The sequence below is a fragment of the Pelodiscus sinensis genome, chromosome 15, assembly GCF_052426305.1.
Source record: "Pelodiscus sinensis isolate ZL-2025 chromosome 15, ASM5242630v1, whole genome shotgun sequence".
NCBI lineage: Eukaryota > Metazoa > Chordata > Testudines > Trionychidae > Pelodiscus > Pelodiscus sinensis.
The window spans coordinates 16,283,089-16,305,562 of record NC_143066.1 but is presented as its reverse complement, the minus strand read 5'-3'; the positions used below and the strand labels follow the sequence as shown (position 1 = coordinate 16,305,562).

At 41.4% G+C, this 22,474-nt stretch overlaps 1 protein-coding gene across 5 annotated transcripts in view; it reads left to right on the top strand.

Moving 5' to 3' along the window:
* Window positions 1–22,474, top strand: part of APOLTP (apolipoprotein lipid transfer particle homolog) — a 232,974-nt gene that overhangs the window by 116,772 nt on the left and 93,728 nt on the right. For 4 of the 5 annotated variants that reach the window (XM_075899317.2, XM_075899314.2, XM_006128511.5 and 1 more), the window contains exons 26-36: window positions 1,237–1,370; window positions 1,727–1,885; window positions 6,347–6,527; window positions 10,824–11,035; window positions 13,756–13,944; window positions 16,092–16,231; window positions 17,633–17,795; window positions 17,905–17,991; window positions 18,413–18,547; window positions 19,406–19,525; window positions 20,769–20,861. In XM_075899317.2, coding sequence (XP_075755432.2) covers window positions 1,237–1,370; window positions 1,727–1,885; window positions 6,347–6,527; window positions 10,824–11,035; window positions 13,756–13,944; window positions 16,092–16,231; window positions 17,633–17,795; window positions 17,905–17,991; window positions 18,413–18,547; window positions 19,406–19,525; window positions 20,769–20,861 — 1,613 coding nt within the window. The remainder of the gene's footprint in view (window positions 1–1,236; window positions 1,371–1,726; window positions 1,886–6,346; window positions 6,528–10,823; window positions 11,036–13,755; window positions 13,945–16,091; window positions 16,232–17,632; window positions 17,796–17,904; window positions 17,992–18,412; window positions 18,548–19,405; window positions 19,526–20,768; window positions 20,862–22,474) is intronic. The other variant, XM_075899315.2, reaches the window with a different exon arrangement.

The following is a 22,474-nucleotide window of genomic DNA, read 5'->3' as shown; positions in this document are numbered from 1 at the left end:
CAGGATCTGTTGAAAAAGGTTTTATTTCTGACAGATCCACATCTAAACTGCCATTTTTTAAAAAAACTCCATTTCGAAAAAAAGTGGTGGCTATGTTTATGCTAATGAGGCATGGGATATTTAAATTTCTGCTTCATTAGCAATTTCAATGTGCCTAATCTACATCTCTCTGTTGACAGAGAGGTGTAGTCTAGGTACACCCCATGTGGCTCCAAGGGCTAGACTTTTAACTAAAAACAAAAACCAAGTATTTTCAGACCCATAATAAAATAAAAACTCTGGCAATTCTCTGCTTGCTCAGATTATGAAAAGTTTTATCCAGATAAAATTTTCATTAAGTAAAATTAGTATGTGGATGTTTTTCTTACTGCTGAGATGTAGGGGGAGAAAGAAATTGTAGAAAATAAGGCAGAGCAAACATAAGCAGTATCTTGAGTTTCCCGAGGCAAATATCAGCCTAAATATGTGACTGTTTTAATTTTGCCTTCTGATGTAAAACAGATGTTTCCAATTTCCTGAACTTGGAACCATCTTTTATTTTATTAGAAAATAAAATAAACAGAGGGCCAAGTCATGAGTAAATCCTATAATGTGGCCCAACTTTTCAGGATTTAATTTCTAATGGAACTTGTGGGATAAATGAAAGTTTCTATGACCTTAATCCAGTCCTCCCCAACTTTCATAAGCAGTTTTTCCTCAGCGAAAACAGCCTCTGCTAGATACCTTTCATGCATACTTCCATGCACTCTACTCTACTATAGAACTTGTACAGCTCCCTGGCATGTTAGGGAGAATGGGACACTTGGATTAAAATGCTGAAATGCTGTTACCAATAATACATATCAGTATTTGTGAACCTTTGGTTTAAATCAGAAGAGGACTCAGAGGAGGGTTACAAACTATCAGCCCATTTAAATGAATGAAGTGCACACTTCTTTATCATCTGGTTCTTACTTTATTAATTAACATTTTCATTTTCAGAGGCAATTTTTCATGTAGAAACACAAAGCCATAATCCCTAAATGCATTTTCATTGTGACCATGAGAGTGTTCCTGCCTCAAGATTTTTAGGATGAAGTAATTATATTTCTGTAAAGAACCTGGTGTTACGATTACATTAAGTGAAAACTATAGTGCAGACTTAGGGCTATATTGATCATTTATTCTGTATGAGTTGAATGTTTCACTTTTGGAAAGGCAAAGCATTTACATATATGCCTGTTTTGACTCAAACAGGAAATGCAAAAAATCTTCAGCATGAATGTAATGCAGGACAGAAAATTAAAGAGGAGACCAGTCCAAATGAAGTGTATAAACTGGATCTGGGGCATGAGCTTCACTGTACACAGACTCCATCCTATAACCACAAGGTAGAGAGTTCAGTATGCTGCAATGTAAACTAAATAACCATTAGCTGATTAACATCTTCATAACTGCCCATTCTTTAAATTGTTAGGAGACAGAGCTGAAGCAAAATTTCTACTTTTAGTGAGTCCTGCATAACCCTGTGCGCTCTCAGTTCATCCTAAGGATTCTAAAGGTTAATAGCATATAATTCTGTCTAGCATAAATATTGAGCATTAGCTGTGATGTAACTTTTTACTATCACTTGCCTGCTACCCAAGGATATTTCTGCAGGCAGGGCTAGTAGTGTTTTATATTTACATGGCACCATTGATGAGGGGGAAAAGCACGACACCGGGAAATTACATGTTATGTTCTTCAGGCTCATTTGAGGCATGAAAAGAGTTCATCTCAGCTCTACTCCCAGCTGGAAATCAGCTATGGCAAACACTGGGATGAAATCAACAACAAGAAGAAGCTACTGATCAGCCAGACATTTAAAAATAGTTCAACCCCATCTCAGGTCAACTACTTAATGGAGGTAAGAGCAGCTGCAAATGGATGACAATTATGTTGCCAGGATATGAAGCGCAAACAACATATAAAATGTGGAATGAGGCATAGTGTGTGTGCTTGTGCTCTGAAAAAGTGATTGTGGCATAGTGGCCAGCCATGTTTCTTTCAATTCCTTGAAGGTCAAATACATTCAGCTTGCAATGAAAAGATGTTCTTTCTGACTACCACATTAGCAAACTCAACCTGGAACTGGGAGTCAAGATGAATTCGTCTGATCTCAACCATCATCACTAATAATAAAAATTCTGCTGTTCAAATGATTCCCTCCATTAGGGTACATCTAGAATACACCTCTCTGTCAACAGAGAGATGTTAGATTAGGCACATCAAAATTGCTAATGAAGAGAGAATTTAAATATCCCGTGCTTCATTAGCATAAACATGGCTGCCTCTTTTTGCAAACGGAGATTTTTGGAAAAAAACCCTGGTAGTCTAGACGTGGATCTTTCAAAAAATAAGCCCTTTTTTGAAAGATCCTATAAACCTCTTTTTCTGAGGAATACAGGATCTTTCAAAAAAGGGTTTATTTTAGAAAAATCCACATCTAGACTGCCATTTTTTTCAAAAAAGCTCAGTTTCAAAAAAAAGCGGTGGCCATGTTTATGCTAATGAAGCGCAGGATATTTAAATCCCCGCTTCATTAGCAATTTCAATGTGCTTAATCTACATCTCTCTGACAACAGAGAGATGTAGCCTAGACACAGCCTTACTCCTGTGCAAACAACTTGGCTACAGGAAATGGAACTTACTGAAAAATTCTCTCAGAACACAGGGAATAGAATCCAGCCCACTCCCTCTCAACAGTTTTAGCCCTTTAAACATTTTGTTTTCATTAAAGCAAACTGATGGAGCACTCGTCAATAACAGTCTGAGTGAGACGGCTCCATTGCTTGTACAGTAAAACTCCAATAGTCTGGCACTCCTGATAGTCCGGCATCAAAATGGCAAGAGCCTAGTGAGTGAGCTTCGGCAAAAAATGAGTCACAAGGTAACAGCGGCAGCAGCTGAACTGAGCGAAAAGAGTAAAAAAGGGTTAAAAAAACTAAAACATTATAGTATACTGTATACAGTATGTACAATAAAAAGGGTTAAGAACACTTTATATACAGTATATACTGTATGCAGTATATACATAACAAGCTTATAGTACCTCCTGATACTCCGGTATATCTGATAATCTGGCACCACCTAGGTCCCATAGGTTCCGGATTATCGGAAGTCTACTGTATATTTATTTTTCTGCTTATTTTGAAGGATACCATCTCATCAAATGTTATTATTTGTATAAAGTCAGAATTTTATGTGACAGTGACTAAACCAGGGGTGGGGAACCTCAGGCCCGAGGGCCAAATGTGGCCCCTGGCATGCCTGGATCTGGCCCCTGAGGTATAGAGCCCTCCCCCCCCCCAGCATTGGGGAGCCTGTGCTGGCACTCCAAATTCCCCTCCTCCTGAGGTCCCACCACAGGGCAAGAACACATAAAATCTACTAGGCTGGGCTCCCCGAGGCTCTGGTGTGCAAGAGTAATGTGGGGAGTGTCCTTCTGCTTCTTATTCGGGCACCATGTCAGTGAGAGTTTTTTTGTGCGGAGCCTCCGGCTGATTTTTCTGTGGGTCAGTAGCCCCCAACCCAAAAAAGGTTTTCACCCCTGAACTAAACCCTTGCACAAATATTACTTGAAAACTTCTTATTTGATGTGGATTGCATGACATTAAATACTGAATAAGATGCATGAATGGGATATATGTCCTATTAAAAGTTTTTAAAGGTAAAATTGCTGTGTTGATTAGATAAACCAGATATGTGGAAGTTGAGATCCATCTGAGACCAAGAAGTTCAAAGCTGTATGAAAACAATAAGAACCCATTCAGTGGACTTTTTCAAGCCTCAAAAAAAAAAGTCAAGCTTGATTTGGTTTGAGTTTTTTCTAGGTTTTTGGTTGGCTTACGTAAGCTGATTTGCCCATCTGAAAAAAGCTTACCTGGTTCACAAGATACTGCAGTGTGATCTGTAAAGTTAGCAATTTAACACAAGAAGGGGTTCAAAGCATATACTATCTAGGTAGAAGTCTTTTTGTAGAATTTCCATTGCTGTACAAAACCATCTTTCAAATTTCTCCAGACATAAACTGTAGGATCAGAAAAATGTTTCTCGAATAATGTAGCAGAGAATAATTAGATGCATTATGGTGAATTTGTGCTTTCCTTTGAAGCATATTATTAAATGCTGCAAGATACAGATTAATAGATCATATGGTAATTCCTGTGTAACCCATGTTCTGTTACAAATCCATACAGGATCTTTACAGAAACTATGCATATAAACTTCTAAATTAGTTCTTAGGGAAACGGTGACAAGAAACAGTCACCTCTTAAGTGCATCCTGCTGCTGCATGCAGTACTGTAGTCCTTTTCCTGCTCTTGGTGCCCTCTATAAATTGTCAGTGTCACTTGGCAGATCTTCAGAGGCTTGAGACCTTCTGTGTCTCAACCCTCCAACCAAGTCAGAATGTTGAAAATGAACCCCCTTCTGTGGTCGATGTTTTTATTGGATGTTTGCTATCCGCCTTCACCTGGGCTCTTCAGACAGCTCTGGGGCCTTTAAATTTAGCCCTTCACTTAAGCTTCCTTGTCTCCTTTTTGGAATTTATACCACTTTGCCAAAGGGGAATGCCGGCCTGCCCAGGGACATTATAAACAGGAGCTTCATACCACTCGCTTCAATTCATTGCTGCTATTTCCCTGGGCCTCTTTCCTGTTAGCCTTTTATTTTCATGCCATATCTCAAGATTACACTTCTTAGGTCCTCTCCCACCCAACTGAAGCAAATTCAGCCAGAACCAATATTTGGTTATCCTCCAAGTATCTTTGGCCAGAGAGGAGCACTCTGCCTTGCTCCTCTGTTCCCAGACAGGAATTACCTGGTAAGGCATTGCAGCTCCTTTTATCTGAACATCCTGGGCTCTAATTCAGTGATTCGATGCTGTCCTTCTAGGTAGGCCTTTGCCATCTACTCCTGGGGCTGCAGAGCTTCTGGCAGTGGATCCAAAGGGACAGACAGAATTGCCAGGCCTTGGGCAGAGGGGCTGGCTTGTTGCTCCCAGAAGGGGCATGGCCTGAGAGAGAAGGGGTGGGGCTGGAGGCAGCTAGTCCTCAATGTCTCCCAGAGCATGCTGTGTCTTGCCCTCGCCCTCCCACCCTGCCACAAGTAATCCCTCAGAATCGTGAGGCACTTCACTGGTTATCAAAAGCGTCCACAGCTCCGGCCACTACTGCTGCCCCAGGCCATTCTGAATTGCCAGTTCCCAGGGCAGCTATCCCTTTTGCCTCCCTCCCCTCCCCCTCGTCTGTCAGTAGGCCTGAGTGGACCACAAAGGCAAGGTATTCCCCCATCACAGGGGCACAGATTTTATAGCTGCTACAAATCTCAGACAATAGCTGCACATGAAAACATACACTGTTTTTTAGAATAGATGGTGACCTTTTCATATGGCCTGTAGTTGAAGTATCATAAATCATCTACTATATATTTGAAGGAGTCTGTCTATCTGTCTGTTCAAGAACTCCTCCTGCATGGTAAGAGCTAGGATTACCAAATTTGGTATGCTGCTTTCTCTTATTTTAAGTTAAAGCAAGGTAAGGGCTTGGTTGTGCCAGGAAAATGGAATGTACCTGCAATAGGATTGTGTCATATAAAACTATACAGAAGAGACAGACTCACCAGGCAGGTGAAAAGGGGATCTGTCCGTGATAGCTCCAGCCCTCTCTCTCCCCAGGCATCATTTAGGGAGGGCCGGGGGAGCTGAAATGACCCATTTTATTTGTACAGGAAGATTGCTGGCTGTTCCCCTTTATCAGGGAACAAGGGGAAAGTGCACAGTTTGCTGCATTCCTCACTCTGCCTGGGTAACGCAAGGGGCAGACAAACCTGAACCTGCCCAATCAGGGGGAGATGCATTGCTCCTCTGGCTATGACTGCGGGGCCTGCAGCAGCCATGGAGAGACGCTTCTCACCTGGCCCCAAGCTGCTATGGAGAGAGAGAGCTGGGGTAGTCTTCTCTCTGTGGGCCAGCCTGAATACTGAACCCCTCATCTCCAGACCCACCCTAGAACAGTGATTTCAATGAAGAATAACAAAAAGGACCTGAGCAATGCTGGGTAAATCTTCCAGTTCTGTATATTTAAAATCTTCCAGTACTGTACATTACACAGATTTTACCTGACCACCCTAGTACCAAATGCCATGGAATTATAATGATTTTTTAAAAATCACAGAGTGGCTGATCCAAAGACAGCTAAATTCAATGTGAATTTTTCCATCAAATTTAGTGGGCTTTGAATCAGATTGTAAATGTTCTCTTGGTCTTGACAGTTTAGATGATGAGAAATGCTTCCAATTGTAATCAGAATTCATTGTTATTTTCCAGTTTACCATGCAAGTCCCTGAAAAGCAGGTGAATTACAGAACCCAGTTGCAGCACTCTCATATCTCTCAGGGCCGATCGGAGAGTAGCACCAACTTTAAGGTGCAGTATAATGACCGCATGCCATTTGTGGCAGGACTGCAGTGGAAAGATACATCCAGAAATTTCCTTAGGAAGTGGGAAGGTGAAGTACCACTAAACATTTCCAACCTCTGACTTGAACAGCAGTCATGCTAAGGGGCTCCTGGTATCTTAATGAATTAGCTGTAGAGAGTTTCCTGTGAGCAGTTAGTGAGATGCTTTCTAGAAGCAGATATCTCTAGATATATGTTGAATTTATTAAGTAATTAATTGTTCTTAAAGGGGGACCCACATTGTGAATAGTTTGCTCTAGTAGGTACCGACCAGATCTACATTATTGACAATCAAGAAAGCAAAAAATATGAGGGAACAGTAACTTGAGTATCCATAATAATTCATCTCAGTGTGTATAGCAATATCTTTGTGTCTGAATATTTAAATTTTTGTTTTAGCAAATACAAGAACTAGGCTTTTATTGTTATGTTCTTGCCTTTCCAGACTTGTTTGGGCAACAAAGATGATTGGGGCCTGGAGCACATGACTCATGAGGAGAAGCTGAGGGATTTGGGCTTATTTAGTTTATAGAAGAGTGAGGGGGAATTTTTGATAGCAGTCTTCAACTACCTGAAGGGGGGTTTCAAAGAGGATCGAGAGAGACTGTTCTCAATAGTGACAAATGTCAGAACGAGGAGCAATGGTCTCAAGTTTTACAGTGGGGGAAGTCTAAGTTGGATATTAGGAAAAACTATTTCACTAGGAGGGTGGTGAAGCACTGGAATGGGGTACCTAGGGAGGTGGTGGAATCTCCATCCCTCGAGGTGTTTAAGTCTCGGCTTGACAAAGCCCTGGATGGAATGAGGGTATGTCTACACTACAGCACTAATTTGAACTTACTTAATTCAAATTAGTTAATTTGAACTAAGCTAATTCGAACTAGTGCATCTAGACCTAAAAACTAATTCGAATTAGCGTTTTGCTAATTCGAAATAGCATGTCCACATTGAGTGGACCCTGAACTGAAGTTAAGGCTGGCCGGAACCGAAGTTAAGGCTGTCGGCAGAGGCATGTAGATTAGACACATAGGCAAAGTCAAATGAAGCCGCGATTTAAATGATCGTGGCTTCATTTAAATTTACATGGCTGCCACGCTGAGCTGACAAACAGTTGATCAGCTGTTTGTCTGCTCAGCGCGCTAGTCTGGACGCTCCCCTGCCGACATCAAAGCCCTTTGTCGGCAGCCCCATTATTCTTTGTGGGATGAGGTTTACCGGGGCTGCCGACAAAGGGCTTTGATGTCGACAGGGGAGCGTCCAGACTAGCGCACTGAGTGGACAAACAGCTGATCAGCTGTTTGTCGGCTCAGCGCGGCAGCCATGTAAATTTAAATGAAGCCGCGATCATTTAAATCGCGGCTTCATTTGACTTTGCCAAAACAACAAATCTACATGGCTCCGTCGACGGAGCCATGTAGTTTAGACGTACCCAGAGTGTGGAGCTGCTGCCTCAGGCTAGCCGAGAGCTGTGCTTAAAGGGACCCGACTCCCACCCCGGACAGACAGTTCTCAGGGTTCCTCACTTGCTTATCTACCTCGATGAGGGACAGCAAAGCAGTCCTGACTTGGAGTGCCCTGAGTGCCCTCACTCAGCACATCACAGCACTCTGCCATCAGCCCGGCAGCACTTGCCACAGGCTGCTATCCGGGGGGGTCAATCAGGGAGCTGTCAGGATCCAGGAGGCCCTGCAAGAGAGCTTCCACCCCGAGGAACCCGCAGAGCCACTCCAGTCCTCCTCATCGGGGGCTCGTGCCCCATTCCTCCCTTTCCCCTTCCTAGCCCCCCTTCCTGATGTAAAAAATAAAGAACACGTATGTTCAAACATAGAAACTCTCTTTATTTAACAAAACTGGAGCTGGGGGGGGGGGGGGAATTAACCTCTGGGAAGACTGGGAAATGGAGGTGGGAGGGGGAAGAGAGAGGGTGGAAGAGTGGAGGGGGAAACCTGAGAGGAGGGAGCTGGAAGGGGGAAGCCAGGGGAAGAAGGAGGAGGGGAAGTATAAAACTATGGTACGCCATATCTTTAGTACGGTGTACAGATGTGGTCTCCTCACCTCAAAAAAGATATTTTGGCCTTGGAAAGGGTTCAGAAAAGGGCAACTAAAATGATGAGGGGTTTGGAACATATGAAGAGAGGCTAAAGAGACTGGGACTTTTCAGCTTAGAAAAGAGGAGACTGAGGGGGGATATAATAGAGGTCTATAAAATCATGAGTGGTGTAGAGAGGGTGCATAAAGAAAAGTTCTTCATAAGTTCCCATAATAGAAGGACTAGAGCACACCAAATTAAATGAATGGACAGCAGGTTTAAAACTAATAAGCAAAAGTTCTTCTTCACACAGCATATAGTCAACCTGTGGAACTCCTTGCTGCAAAAGGCTGTGAAGGCTAGAACTATAACAGTATTTAAAGAGAAGTTAGATACATTCATGGAGGTTGGGTCCATGGAGTGCTATTAGCCAGGGGGTAGGAACGGTGTCCCTGGCCTCTGTTTGTGGAAGGCTGGAGATGGATGGCACGAGACAAATGGCTTGGTCATTGTCTACAGTACATCCTCTCTGGGGTACCTGGTGCTGGCTGCTGTTGGCAGACAGGCTACTAAGCTAGATGGACGTTTGGTCTGACCCAGTACAGCTGTTCTTATGTTCTGAGCTCAGGGTCGGGGGGTCTCACTGGACCAACTAGTTTTTCATGTAAACCTGCTCCTGGGTTCACATGTCGCCTTTGGTGGCCAGGCTGGCAGCTATCCTGCCCTAGACGGCCGCATTCCTGTGCCTAGTGCGGAGGTCGTGGATGTTGGAGGCCTCCCCCCAAACCTGGATGAGGTCCACACTAGATCAGGCGGGCGCCCATCTCTTGCGGCCCCGGGCAGGCTCCTGGGAGCTGCCAGCCTGATCCTGGGGAGAGGTGGAGGGCTGGGTGGCAGTGGGTAGCTGGCTCATGCCGTGCCAGGTGCAGGGTCTGTTGGCTGGGTGCTGGCAGGCTTGCAACTGGCACGGGAACTGTAGCCAGACCGTGCCCCTATAAGGGCCAGAAGGGGGGCAGAAAAGTTTCCCTGGTTTGACCCAGAGTGGCCACCAGGGCAGCCTGGGAAGGGCTAGCCTCCAACTAGTTTGAATTAAGTGGCTACATAGCCCTTAATTCGAACTACTTAATTCGAACTAGGCATTACTCCTCGTAGAATGAGGTTTATCTAGTTCGAATTAAGCGCTCCGCTAGTTCGAATTAAATTCAAACTAGCGGTTTGCATGTATAGCTGCTATTAAAGTTAATTCGAACTAACGGCTGTTAGTTTGAATTAACTTTGTAGTGTAGACATACCCTGATTTAGTTGGGGTTGATCCTGCTTAGGGCAGGGGTTTGGAACTGATGAGCTCCTGAGGTCTCTTCCAACCCTATGATTCTAAGTGTGCGTTGCATTGATTTACCTGCTTCATTGTTGTCTGTAAAAAAAAAAAAATCAATTTTCTGACATTTATTGATCAAACAAACTGGGTCAAAATCCATCCAAATTTACCCTCCATTGACTTCAGTATGGTCACATGTTGTGTGGTATTCAGCCCTGAAGATCTACATTTCCAAAGTCATCTGCACCAAATTCACTTGTGTGTGCACACAGACATTTTGTTGCAAATTGAGTAGTCTGATGTAAAGAGCCAAATTCACCCAGCGGTATTTCCATTGAGGTTAGTTGAATCACACAAAAGTTTAATTTAATCCCTCACAAGTTGCTTTTTGAGGTTTTCTTTCAAAGGTTTGCAACATCTGGCCATAAATATCATTTGATATAGCACATACTTATCTGAGAGTTACTTGGACATATTACAAGCTATGAAGAATGGCTTCATGGGCTCATCTACACTGGCCCCTTTTCCAAAAGGGGCATGTTAATTTCACAGGTCGTAATAGGGAAATCCGCGGGGGATTTAAATATCCCCCGCGGCATTTAAATAAAAATGTCCGCCGCTTTTTTCCGGCTTTTAGAAAAAAAGCCCCGATCCTCCAGAAAAAAGCCCTTTTCCGGAGGATCTCTTATTCCTACTTTGAATACGACCTGTAAAATTAACATGCCCCTTTCGGAAAAGGGGCCAGTGTAGACGTAGCCCATGTGATTACACACGTTGTGGCAGATCATACAGTGGAATCCATGTTCCTTGCCATGTAACCACTAGACGACATTTTATCCCATCGATAATAGCCTTCAGTAGTGCACCACATATAATCCAAACACCCTGTCAGTATACCAACATGTTTTAGCCTCAGTCTAAGTCTGTTTTGTTGCAGGTTTAGAGTAAAGTAGCAAACATTTCTATCAGGTTTACTACAACTATTTTACTTGCTTTCAGGTGCACTAAACATGGACACCCCATGGCTATATCTGTATGTAGCTCACAAACTACACCAACCTGAGCAAGCTACTTATTTGTCTACTGTGGAGCTAACAACCGGGAAAGCCCTTTCCATCAAGAACCTGGTGGTGGAAATCTTCTGTAAAGACAAAGACAATGAAAAAGAAGGGAAAATCTATATCTATACACCAACTACTACATACCTGCGGGTTGGTAACACATATGTAGTGCCCAGCATGGACTCTTTTCATATGTAGTGCCCAGCATGGATGGCTATTATAGCGGTAGTTATATAGCAATTCTCAGCACACATGTTGCAATGATCTTTGTGTGTGAATCTACCAGATAGTGTTTTGAAAAGCATGCATTCAGCCTTATCCTGGGCTTGTATAGTGTGCTTTCCATCCTCATTATGGAAGCCTGTTAAACCTCTCTCTCCTCCACCTTTTAGTGCAAGTATAGTCAATGCCTTTTAGCCAGTTCTGAAAAATGAGAAGTGTGCTAGCCGTGCATGCATATACAACACGGCTGTGTCTACACTGAGCCACTTATTCCAGAAAAGCAGCCGCTTTTCCGGAATAAGCTGCGAGCTGTCTACACTGGCCCCTTGAATTTCTGGAAAAGCACTGACAATCTACTGTAAGAAATCAGCTGCTTTTCTGGAAAAAATATGCTGCTCCCGCTCGGGCAAAAGTCCTTTTTCCGGAAAACTGTTCCAGAAAAGGGCCAGTGTAGACAGCACAGTAGTCTTTTCGCAAAAAAGCCCTGATCGCGAAAATGACGATCGGGCCTTTTTTCCGGAAAAGCGCGTCTACATTGGCCACAGATGCTTTTCTGGAAAAAGGGCTTTTCCGGAAAAGCATCCTGCCAATGTAGACGCTCTTTTCCCGGAAATACTTATAACGGAAAACTGTTCCGTTTTAAGCATTTCCGGAAAAAGGTGCCAGTGTAGACGTAGCCCACATGTCTCCTGAGGGTGACATTTATCTCTTCTTGCACAAAGCACTTTGGGAATGAAGTTCTACCCCGTCACTAATCTAGCCTACGTACCCCCTTTTCTTTAAAGCTTTTGGGCCACTGGATGTGCGACTCTTCTAATACCTGACATGCAGAATAGATTTTAACAAAAGACTCTGTCTACTGATCCTATGACTGATTCTAATCACACTAACACAACTGTGATCTATACAAGTTCTAATGCCATGAACATGACCTCATACTGTCTGGCTACGTCTACACTGGCATGACTTTCCGAAAATGCTTTTAACGGAAAAATTTTCCGTTAAAAGCATTTTCGGAAAAGCGCGTCTAGATTGGCAGGATGCTTTTCCGCAAAAGCACTTTTTGCGGAAAAGCGTCCGTGGCCAATCTAGACGCAGTTTTCCGCAAAAAAGCCCCGATCGCCTTTTTCACAATCGGGGCTTTTTTGCGGAAAACAGTACTATGCTGTCTACACTAGCTCTTTTGCGCAAAAGTCTTTCGGAAAAAGACTTTTGCCCGAATGGGAGCAGCATAGTTTTTCCGGAAAAGCACTGATGATTTTACATGAGATGGTCAGTGTTTTTCCAGAAATTCAAGTGGCCAGTGTAGACAGCTGGCAAGTTTTTCCGCAAAAGCAGATGATTTTGCGGAAAAACTTGCCAGTCTAGACACAGCCTCTGAGTGCCGGTCATTGTGCATGAAACAATAGAACTAACATTTGCCATTAAACACTAAATTTTCCCTGGAGTAACTCTGTGGCTGTGTCTACATTGGCCCCTATTCCGTAATAGGGATGCAAATGTAGCACTTTGGAATAGGCAAATAGGGATTTAAATATCCCCCGCGGCATTTGCATTAACATGGCTGCCGCTTTTTTCCGGCTTGTAGATAAGCCGGAGAAAAGTGCCAGTCTGGACGTGATCCTCCGGAAAATAAGCTCTTTTCCGGAGGATCTTTTATCCCTATTTTCAAGTAGGAATAAGAGATCCTCCAGAAAAGAGCTTATTTTCTGGAGGATCGCGTCCAGACTGGCGCTTTTCTCCGGCTTATCTACAAGCCGGAAAAAAGCGGCCGCCATATTAATGCAAATGCCGCAGGGGATATTTAAATCCCCCGTGGAGTTGCCTATTCCAAAGTGCTACATTTGCATCCCTATTACGGAATAGGGGCCAATGTAGACACAGCCTGTATGTTTTGCTATTATTTAGGTTTCCCTATGCAAATGAGATCAGAATAGGATTCTTCAGCTTGAAGGGTCAGGTCCATTTATAGCATACATTGTTCAGAATTAAAACGAATTAAAACGATTGGTCAGTGTTTCACAAAAAACAGCCTTCATCTTAAAAGTCTTTCGTGATGTGTCAAACTCCTTGGAGGTTAGGTCCATCAATGGCTATTAGCCAGCATAGGTAGGAATGGTGTCCCTAGCCTCTGTTTGTCTGGAACTGGATGACAGGGAGGGATCATGTGAGGATTACCTGCTGTGTTCCTTCCGTCTGGGGAATCCGGTATTGGCCACTGTCAGAAGACAGTATATTGGGATAGATGGACCTTTGGTCTGACTTAGTATGGCCATTTTCTTATGTTCAATATTCAGGTTACTTTAGGGTGGTCCTTTGAGTCTCACCCTTTCCCCATTAGATCTCTGTTGGTCTAGTTCCAGTTGAAGGCTGTTGCAAAGAAAGAATTGGTTTACTTGTTAATTTCTTTGAAGATGTCCAGCCATCTATCCCTCCCTTGTCTGGGGGGAACGTAAAATAAACAGAACAAAAATAAATAGCGAATTCCTCGTGAGAACTGTAATACCCTGAAGTGAGATTATTGTTTTTACAATGAAAATGCTCACAATTTATCTCTAGTAAGTGCTGTTTATAATGCTGTGCTGCAGAGAGAAAAGGATTTTACCTACTGTAACTCAATAAGGCCAAAATATTTCTTTATCTTTCAGGCATCCACAGTCAATCACCTTGAGAGAAATGTTCTGCATAGCTACAATGAAGTGGTATCTGTATGGAATCAGCTTGTGAGAAATCAGGTTCATTTGGAGAATAGCAAGCAAGCCAAATTTTTCTGCTTTAAGATAAAGACTCTGAAGCAGGAGTTTAATTTGACAGCTGATTATTTACACCTGCAGGGGGTAAGATGATTGTAGAAATATTAAACTTTTCTGGATTTGGGACTATATCTCTCAAGTATTCCCTGATGAGGAGCGTCATTCCTTTATTAGACTCCAATCATGCACACCTGTAGCTAGTTATTTTATCCCTTTACATTACTGGCATGAAGCAGGCAACTTAATGCAGGTTTAAGAAATCTGTCATCACTAGATTTCTCCTCCATTTTTATAGTGTACTTCAGTTTGTGCCCTTCTCTGTTCTCTTGGGGTATGTCTAACCTGTATGGTTATTTCAGGATACTGGAAGTATCTCGAAATAGCTACCCTGCATATTAACAAGTTGCCCGTTATTTTTCAAAATTACAGATGTGCTGTTTTGGCATCCCTGTAACCTTTGTTCCATGAGGGTTAAGGGATGTCTTGAAATAGGGTGTTATTTTGAAATTTTGATGTGCCAAATTTTGAAATATGCTATTTTTAACATTCAGTTGAAATAAGATATGCAATTTGCATAGGGCAAATTGAGTACCTTATTTTGAGTTTAAGGTTCTGTGAAAGTGCACCCTTAAAAGCCAGTGGCACACACTAAGTGCTGAGGGATGGTGTGTTCCTGGGTAAATTACAGAAAATAGGAAACCTAAATACTGAAGCTTTGATGTGGGTGAAACATGGAAGGGGAAACTTTAAGTTGACCTAAAAAGGAAAATTTCAAAATTTTCTGTGAATCAAAAAACAGAATTCATTTTGGGTCAAATAGAAGATTGTTTTGATTTTGATCTTTTTTCTTTTTAAATTTAAAAATAAAATTAAAGGTAATTTCAAGAAGAAGTGATTTAAAATTGAAAATTTTAGTTTCAAAAATATTACTTAAAACAAAATGTTTTGAGGTTTTTTTAGAATTTTAAGTCTTGGATTTTTTACTGTTAATGCTTTGTGGAAATTAACATTAATTCACAAAAATGTTTTCTTTGACTCAAATCTGCATTTTTCACAAATGAAAATGGATGAAAAATTTCACCCAGCTCTAGCAACAAGTAACTCATTTTATGCACACCACTTACTCACACCGCAGTGTGCCTAATATCAGAAACTAGCCTTTAAATGTACAAATAATGTTTGGAGTCTATAGCACATGACAGATAATCAACAGCCTACCTTCTAAAAAGATTCCTTGGTCAGCCCTGTTCTATTCATGGTACTCAGATGCTTCCTACATCAAACCAGCTTAACTGAAAAGTGAAACTGACCTTAAAATACAATAATTTAATTTATCCATTCTAAAACATGAGCATTATATCCCTGAAAAAATACAATTTCATCTCTCATCCTGTAATTTGCATATGTACTTCATGTTTGCATTTCTGCAAAGGTAACTCCTTTTGCCCTTCTGAGAAAAGAACATGCTTTAATCTGTTGCAGCATGATGACTCTTTTAAATGGAAACTTACGCAGCACTGTATATTCTGCAAGTATGATGCATTCAAGTTTTAAGACTAATACACAGTAGGCAGTAAATTCAGAGTTTTCTTGCTTGTTTTGCGTTTACAAGACATAGCATTCTAAATATATTTGGTATCGTAGGCCCAATCTTGTGAAGAGTGAACTTAGTTGGAATCAATGCTGCTCAGCATCTTGCAGGATGGATACTTATTGTTTCCAGTATTAATATGATATAAAAGAACCATGTTCAAATTTACTTTGATGTTTTAAAATCATACATAGAAATATTTGTGCTTCAGAACAATCTTTGGTTACTTTGTTGTACAGTGGTAAGTATTGTAGAAGTTACCTCTCATTTTTGCCCAGTGTTTTGCTGCATAAATTTGCTGAGCATCTCCATTGAAAAACTGTAACAGCCATGGGGTAATTTAAGGTCTGAAATTGGATAAGATCTTAACATCACTTAAACTGGTGTAAATTGGGAGTAGCTCCAATGAAGTCTTTAGAATTTACCAATGTTTATATAAGGTCAGAACTGGGCCATTGTAGGCTTTGTGGTTGGCTTTATGTGGAGCAGCAATGGGCTTGTTCAGTAAAACAACAACCTCATTTCAGCCTGGTTTACTATGTGGTTTGTGATTGGCCCCCTCTACACACTGAATCTAAAAAATCTGACTAAATTCTTCTCTCTCAATGTTACCTTGATGATCCTGCTACATTGACTGAAGCCTAAACGGAGTAATGTCTCTGTGAGGGCCCAATGGACGGACCACAAGAGTCTGCCAGTAGTGTTGCTGCTGGAGGGTCAGATAGAAGAGCTGAAGAAAGATAAAATGCTCTACCAGAAACGTGGAACTATCCATTTCAGGTGTAGTGACTTTTTTCATATCTCCACCTTGCATTTTAATGTGAGTTTTAGAGCTCCTGTGCTTGGCAAGACAAAAGTCCCCATCTGTCTATATGCCTAGACAACGTGGACACACACAGACTATGTCTGGAGACTGAGGCTTTGCCTACACTTATCCCATCTTTTAGCAATACGTCCATGTTACGAAAAGTCTGGCAGTGTAAATGCTGTTTGTCAGAGGGGAGAGGGACCCCTAGAACCTGTCCCTTGATATGTAACTACTGAAATGTAATTTCAGGGATCCTACAGAAATTCAGGACTCAATTCAATGAGATGTCGACCCATCTCCAGAGAGGTATTGAGCATTCTCAATATCTAGGGAGGCCAGGAGGAGATATAAGTACTAGGATTGCTTAGGAGCTGCTGAAAGGTTGTGTAAGAGGTAGTTTAAGTAATGGAAAAATAGATGATTGAAAAAAGAGGAAAGATGTCAGATGTCCAACTGTGCATGAACTCAGTCCAGTGTGGCATTATAAATATGAATATCTCTTTCAGCTGAACTAATTAAAGTCAAAGTTGCCTATACAAAGATGCACCCATGTAATAAGTGCTACAGAAGGGTATAAATTAGCTGACCATCTGTTCCCAGGACAACTAAATTAGTTCAGTGTAAATTATACTGTTTCTCCAGAATAAAAAAAAAAATGTACTTGCTAGCTGAAATTTTCAAAGTTGCCTAAAGAATAGCGGGTCCCTTTTCATTAGAAATTAATGGGAATCGTGCAGCCATATCTTTCTGGAGGCTTTGTCTATAGGATACACGAAGTCCCTGTGAGAGTGATACATGAGGCATTGCTTTAGGTGCTCTGTACCTGTCCTGCATACACCATAGAATGCAACATCATGTCAGTGACTTCACATGCTGAAAGATGTTGGATATGGCATGTGGTCTAGAGTAGGAATTTTCCATCAGAAATGCTGGCTAGTTTGTAGCTCTGTTTTATGTACTATTTATTCTTTGTATTCCCATACACCAAGGAGCCCTGGTCACAGATCAGGAGCTCATTGTGCTACATTCTGAACAAATACAAACTAAAAAGAGAGCGTTCCTGCCCCCAGAGGTAACATTCTGAACTAGAGTGAAACTCTAACCATGTGTGGCATTCTACCACTAACCATGCGTGGCATTCTATCACATATATACAGGTACTATTCTCACACATTTCTTTTCCTTTCTTGCTCCTTCCTCTATCCCTGTAATTGTCCAACCTTCCATGTAGGCTTGCTTTGATTAAGTAATTGACACTAGAGGTGTTTGCAATTGAAGTCTAGAAGTATGAGCCGAAGATGAAAACTGTGTGTGGTGGGAGGGTTTCCTCTGTGATTTTTCCTTACGATCTTTATTTCTTTATTTTATCCCAGACATCCATTTAAACTGCCCATTCCTCAGAGCTTCCTTCTCCAGGAGACATTTACTGTAGACAAAAAGCAAAGCCACTACTTCTTGGAGACTAAAATTTTGATAAATGGGCTGGATGAATCAGTTCAAACCTTTACACTTGGCTATCAAGCTGAACATCCCTATGTGAGTGAACCTGATGTAACAATTTGCCTGTAAGTTCAGAAAGTGACAGCCAGAAAATAAACAGACTACTCTATATAACTCACAAGTCTGGCTTTTCTCATTTATTTAGATTTGTGCTGGCTTAGCTCATCCTTATAACAGCAAGATTTTCCCCCAAAACATAGAAATATGTGCCTTAACCCGAAATCACCAAAGTGTAAGTAAACTTCACATTGGGGTTAATTCATAAAGAAGGCTCCATTATATGTCAGTAACACAGCAATTTGAAGTCTATCAATTTACTTAGAAGTTTGATTGGTTTAGGTGGGGAAACTGAAGTACCAAGTGAATTACTTTGGGATGGGTCTCCTTTGTGTTACTGGAACAAGTACATTTGTACAAATAGATGTTAAGTATTATTATGAGTGCACTTTGGGAAGGTGGAAGTTCTACATTCAAATCCTGGCCTTGGGCAAGTTATTTCACCTTCATTACCAATATTAGTTTTCTTTTCTTACACTGCTCGGCAAGTTCCTTCTGAGTCCTAAGCAATAGCTCCATACTAAATGGACAGCTCTCCCATTTTAGAATAGTCTACTTGATTTGCTCATTCTAACAACTCAAATCTCAACACACAGGCAAAGCATGAGGTTGAAGCTGTTCTGAAAGTCAATAAGAAAGATGCCCTCAGGCTTCTGGGCAAGTACCAGAACAAATCCAGTGAGACGGATTTCAGACATCTCTTACACATGGACATGGCTCACTCCTTCCAGGTATTTGCGCTGACACTGACTGACTTACTAAGAGCAATTATTTCCTTCTCCCTGCCCCCAAAATATAATTTCCCCTTTCTTTATGTGTCTTCCTTTTGGCCATTAAATTATCACTCAGTGCCATTGCTTTTCTTTACCATTCCTTTGGGTTGGAGAGTTCTAGTTAATGTTAATTTTTTCTTTGTTTACGTAGCACATAACACAGTGGGATTCTGGTCCATGATTGGGGCTCTTAGGTTCTACCACAATATAGATAATTAATAATAATAATAATAATAATTAATAATAATAATAAATAATTTTTCTGGGGGGGAGCTAAAATATACTAACCATTTGTTTTTTCATTGTGATAATTAAGAGGTTTATTGAAACTGGTAAGGGGTCATTGTATATATTGAATAAAACATTTGTCTACACCAGTGTTTCCCAAATGGTGTTCTGCAGAACCCTGGGGTTCCACGAAATGAAAATAAGGGTTCCCCGAGAATATGCCATTAAATTATATTTTATGATTTTAAAAAAATAATATTATGTGATTTTTGTTTTTAATTATGTGCAATTAAACTAAATGTTGATCTCATGACCTTGTTTAGCATTTGTTTATTATTATCCTTACTTATTTGTGGTCTATTTTTTCAGCTCCATATATTAGTCTGTTATTAGGGATTCTGCAAATTTCTTTTGAATTTAAAAGGATTCCGTGGCCAAATAAAATTGGGAAACACTGGTTTACACACACAGCTCATGTACTTCACAGTAAAAGTAAGACTAGAAAATGATGAAAGTGAACTTGTATAAAAGTAGCCATTATGTAAACATTATGTAAACATTATGTAAACATTGTGTCTTACTAAACAGCTCAAGTTTCCACAAGCACTGGCCCTGGGTGGAGAGCTATTTTCTACACAAACCAAACTGGGAGTCTTTGATTATGGTCTGAATACGAAAGTCACAATCAACAGAAATGATTCTTTACAGGTCAGGTTACTAGTTCTTGAGATTCCACAGCATGAGCTGGAGTTATTGTGGTATGCCTTCATATTGTTAATGTTCTAGGCTCCTATTCAGTAATTCATTCCTGCAAAGGGCACACATAAAACCAGTGTGTTGCTTCAGAACTATTTTGAATGGTGTATAGGTCTTGTGTTGGCTTTTTCCATAGGAGTGAATTTAACTTACTGTAAAGCTTACATGGTCTGGTTTAACACTATAAATTCTTGGAGAATGGCTTTTAGGGAGGGGAGTACAGGGTTTGGAAGACCATGCAATTCTCAGAGAATTAGATGAGTCTTATGTAGAGGGAGAAATCCAGAGCAGTTAGCTGGGTTCTGAGTTTGATTGTGGCTTGACTCCTTTGCACAGTTGGAATTCGTTTTTATTTCAGAGATCGCAAACTTTCGAAAGTTTACAGAAAGTTCTTCATTATGAGGAATTTCTCCTCAAATAAAATACCTCTGTTACTGAAACTATAGAAACCTTCCAATTGTTTAACAACATTCTAAACATAAAATGCTCCCAGAAAAGATTTGCTAGTTGAAAGTATCAGTGCCAGAAAGTGGATATTTTCTTCAGAACTAGAAATAGAGCCACGTTAAAAACTGTGTTGTTCTAGCCATGTATTCCCCAGATATTAGTGAGATAAGGTCCATGAGGAAATATCCTTTATTGGACCAAATTCCGTTGGTGAAAGAGACAAGTTTTCAAGCCACCCAGAGCTCTTCAGAGCCTGAGCTCCAGCCTGAGATGCATCTTCCAAGTGCTGTCTATGCAGCTAAGTCTAGTGCAAGCCCTTCTCACCTGAGTCTCTTGACCTGGGCTGGGAGGTTCCCTGCCCCTGCATGTACGTCTTCACTGCACAGTATTCTCGGGTGATCACTGCAAGCTCTACCCAATTTACTGTGTCCAAGTGAAATCAGCAACCATGTTTTGGCCTAATGCCCGTGTTAGTTGACCTACTGGGGATAAAAGCATCAAACCTAGGTTTTGTGTGGCTAGGAAGGGATTACAGCCAACCTCAGAGTAGGAGCTTGATTTAACTCTACAGTGTAGACATGCCCCTAAATAGGTGTTGAAAGCTGTGTGTGTACTCATGTACTGGGAGCAGCATTTTGCTAAAATTCAGAACATTTTGAAGTAAATTATCCTGAAACTCAAATTAAATTGTGCTGGAATTTCACCATAATTCTTGATTTCAGCAGTGTGACTCTTCTTGTGTCAACAGTTTATTGCTCAGCTAAATGGATCAAACACTCACTTCGGATTTTCTTCCCAGTTTACTCATCCATATCAATCAAAATTCCCCCAAGACTTTCAGGTACAGACTACATTTAATTGAAACTGTAATTGGAGTATGCTTTCTCTTTCTCTCTCTATTTTCATTCTCCTTCTTTGACTACTTTTCAGTTGTATTATTAGTTAAGCAAATGAAACACAAAACCCACGTGGTGACATTTAGTCACTGGAGTCAGCTGTAGAATGTCCAATATCAATCACTCCATATCCAGGACATTTGAATCAGTAGCTCATACCCTACCTCATCTATATTGAGATTGGTTGTGCAGTTTACTAGAAGTATTTTGACCATCTGAGTTAAAGTCACAGTTTGTAGCCTTTGTCTCGCATACGACCAGGCACCACTTAACCTCATGGTCAGAATCTTGACGTCAGTTTGCTCTGGAATTAGTGCTGATTGCATCCTTTTTACACTGTTCTGTCAGCAGGATCTGGGTGCAGCTTACCTTGGCATGAGTGAGACTGGCTGCAGCACAAGGTCTTTGAGGGGTGATGCACAATGGAAGGGGGAGGCTTTCTTTACTGGTTTCTCAAGAAAGGCAGTTTTAGTCACCACAGTCAAGGATGGTATTTTCTCTTCCTCCGATTCCGCACTCCAAACATAGTGAGATATGGCTAACCCCTTGCATCTGGTCTGATCAGAGTAGGGCCACATGGCAGTTCTAAAGCAGTGCTTATCTTTCCAAAAGCTCATCACCTAATAAACCATCTTGTTAGTCTTTAAAGTGCTACATAGTCCTGTATTTTACTTCAGCTACACCAGACTAACACGGCTACATTTCTATTACTATCTTTCCAAAAGGCACTCATGACTTATACTGAAAAAGTTTTTCCTTAAAGCAATTAATATGCTAGTATTTTATATATATATATATACACACACAATAATGCAGCCAAAATCCTTATAACGTGAGGGAAGAGGACTTTTAAAAAACAAAACAAAACAGTGTTTCTTCTTTGCGTGATTGCTCATGTCAATTCCATGTAGGTGCACGCACCGTGTGCATGCTTTGTGGGAAGATTTTCCCTTAACAGTATCCATTGGGCCAGCAGAGGAGCCCCCGGAGTGGCACCGCTATATTGGCTAATATATACTCCGGTTGGAGTTTAGGTCCCTTTCAGCGGAGGACAGGGTAATCTCCTGAGCTGCCCTAGATGCCATGGTTGCAGCGGCCCACATCATGGCCATGGGACTGGTCTCATGATTCAGCTCATGGCTGCAGGGATCTGGAGTCCCTCCTGAGCTCCAGGCTACTATTCAGGACCTCCCCTTCGAAAGGCAGTCCCTTTTCTCTGAACAGACTGATCAGCATCTGCATTGCCTTAAGATACTCAGGCCCCCAGGAGTTCATGGGTAGGGGTTTTTACTCCCAGTACTTCCTGGTTCCGAAGATAAAAGGGGGGTTTCGATCCATTCTAGACATCAGGGAACTCAAGACCTTCATTACCAAAGCCAAGTTCAAGATGGTGACCCTGGCATTCATCATCCTATCCCTAAAGCTTGGAGACTGGTACATTGCGCTCGATCAAAAAGACGCCTACTTCCATATTTCCACTACCCCTCACAACAGATGGTTCCTCCGCTTTATGGTTAGCCAGGACCGTTACCAATTTATAGCTCTCCCCTTTGGCCTT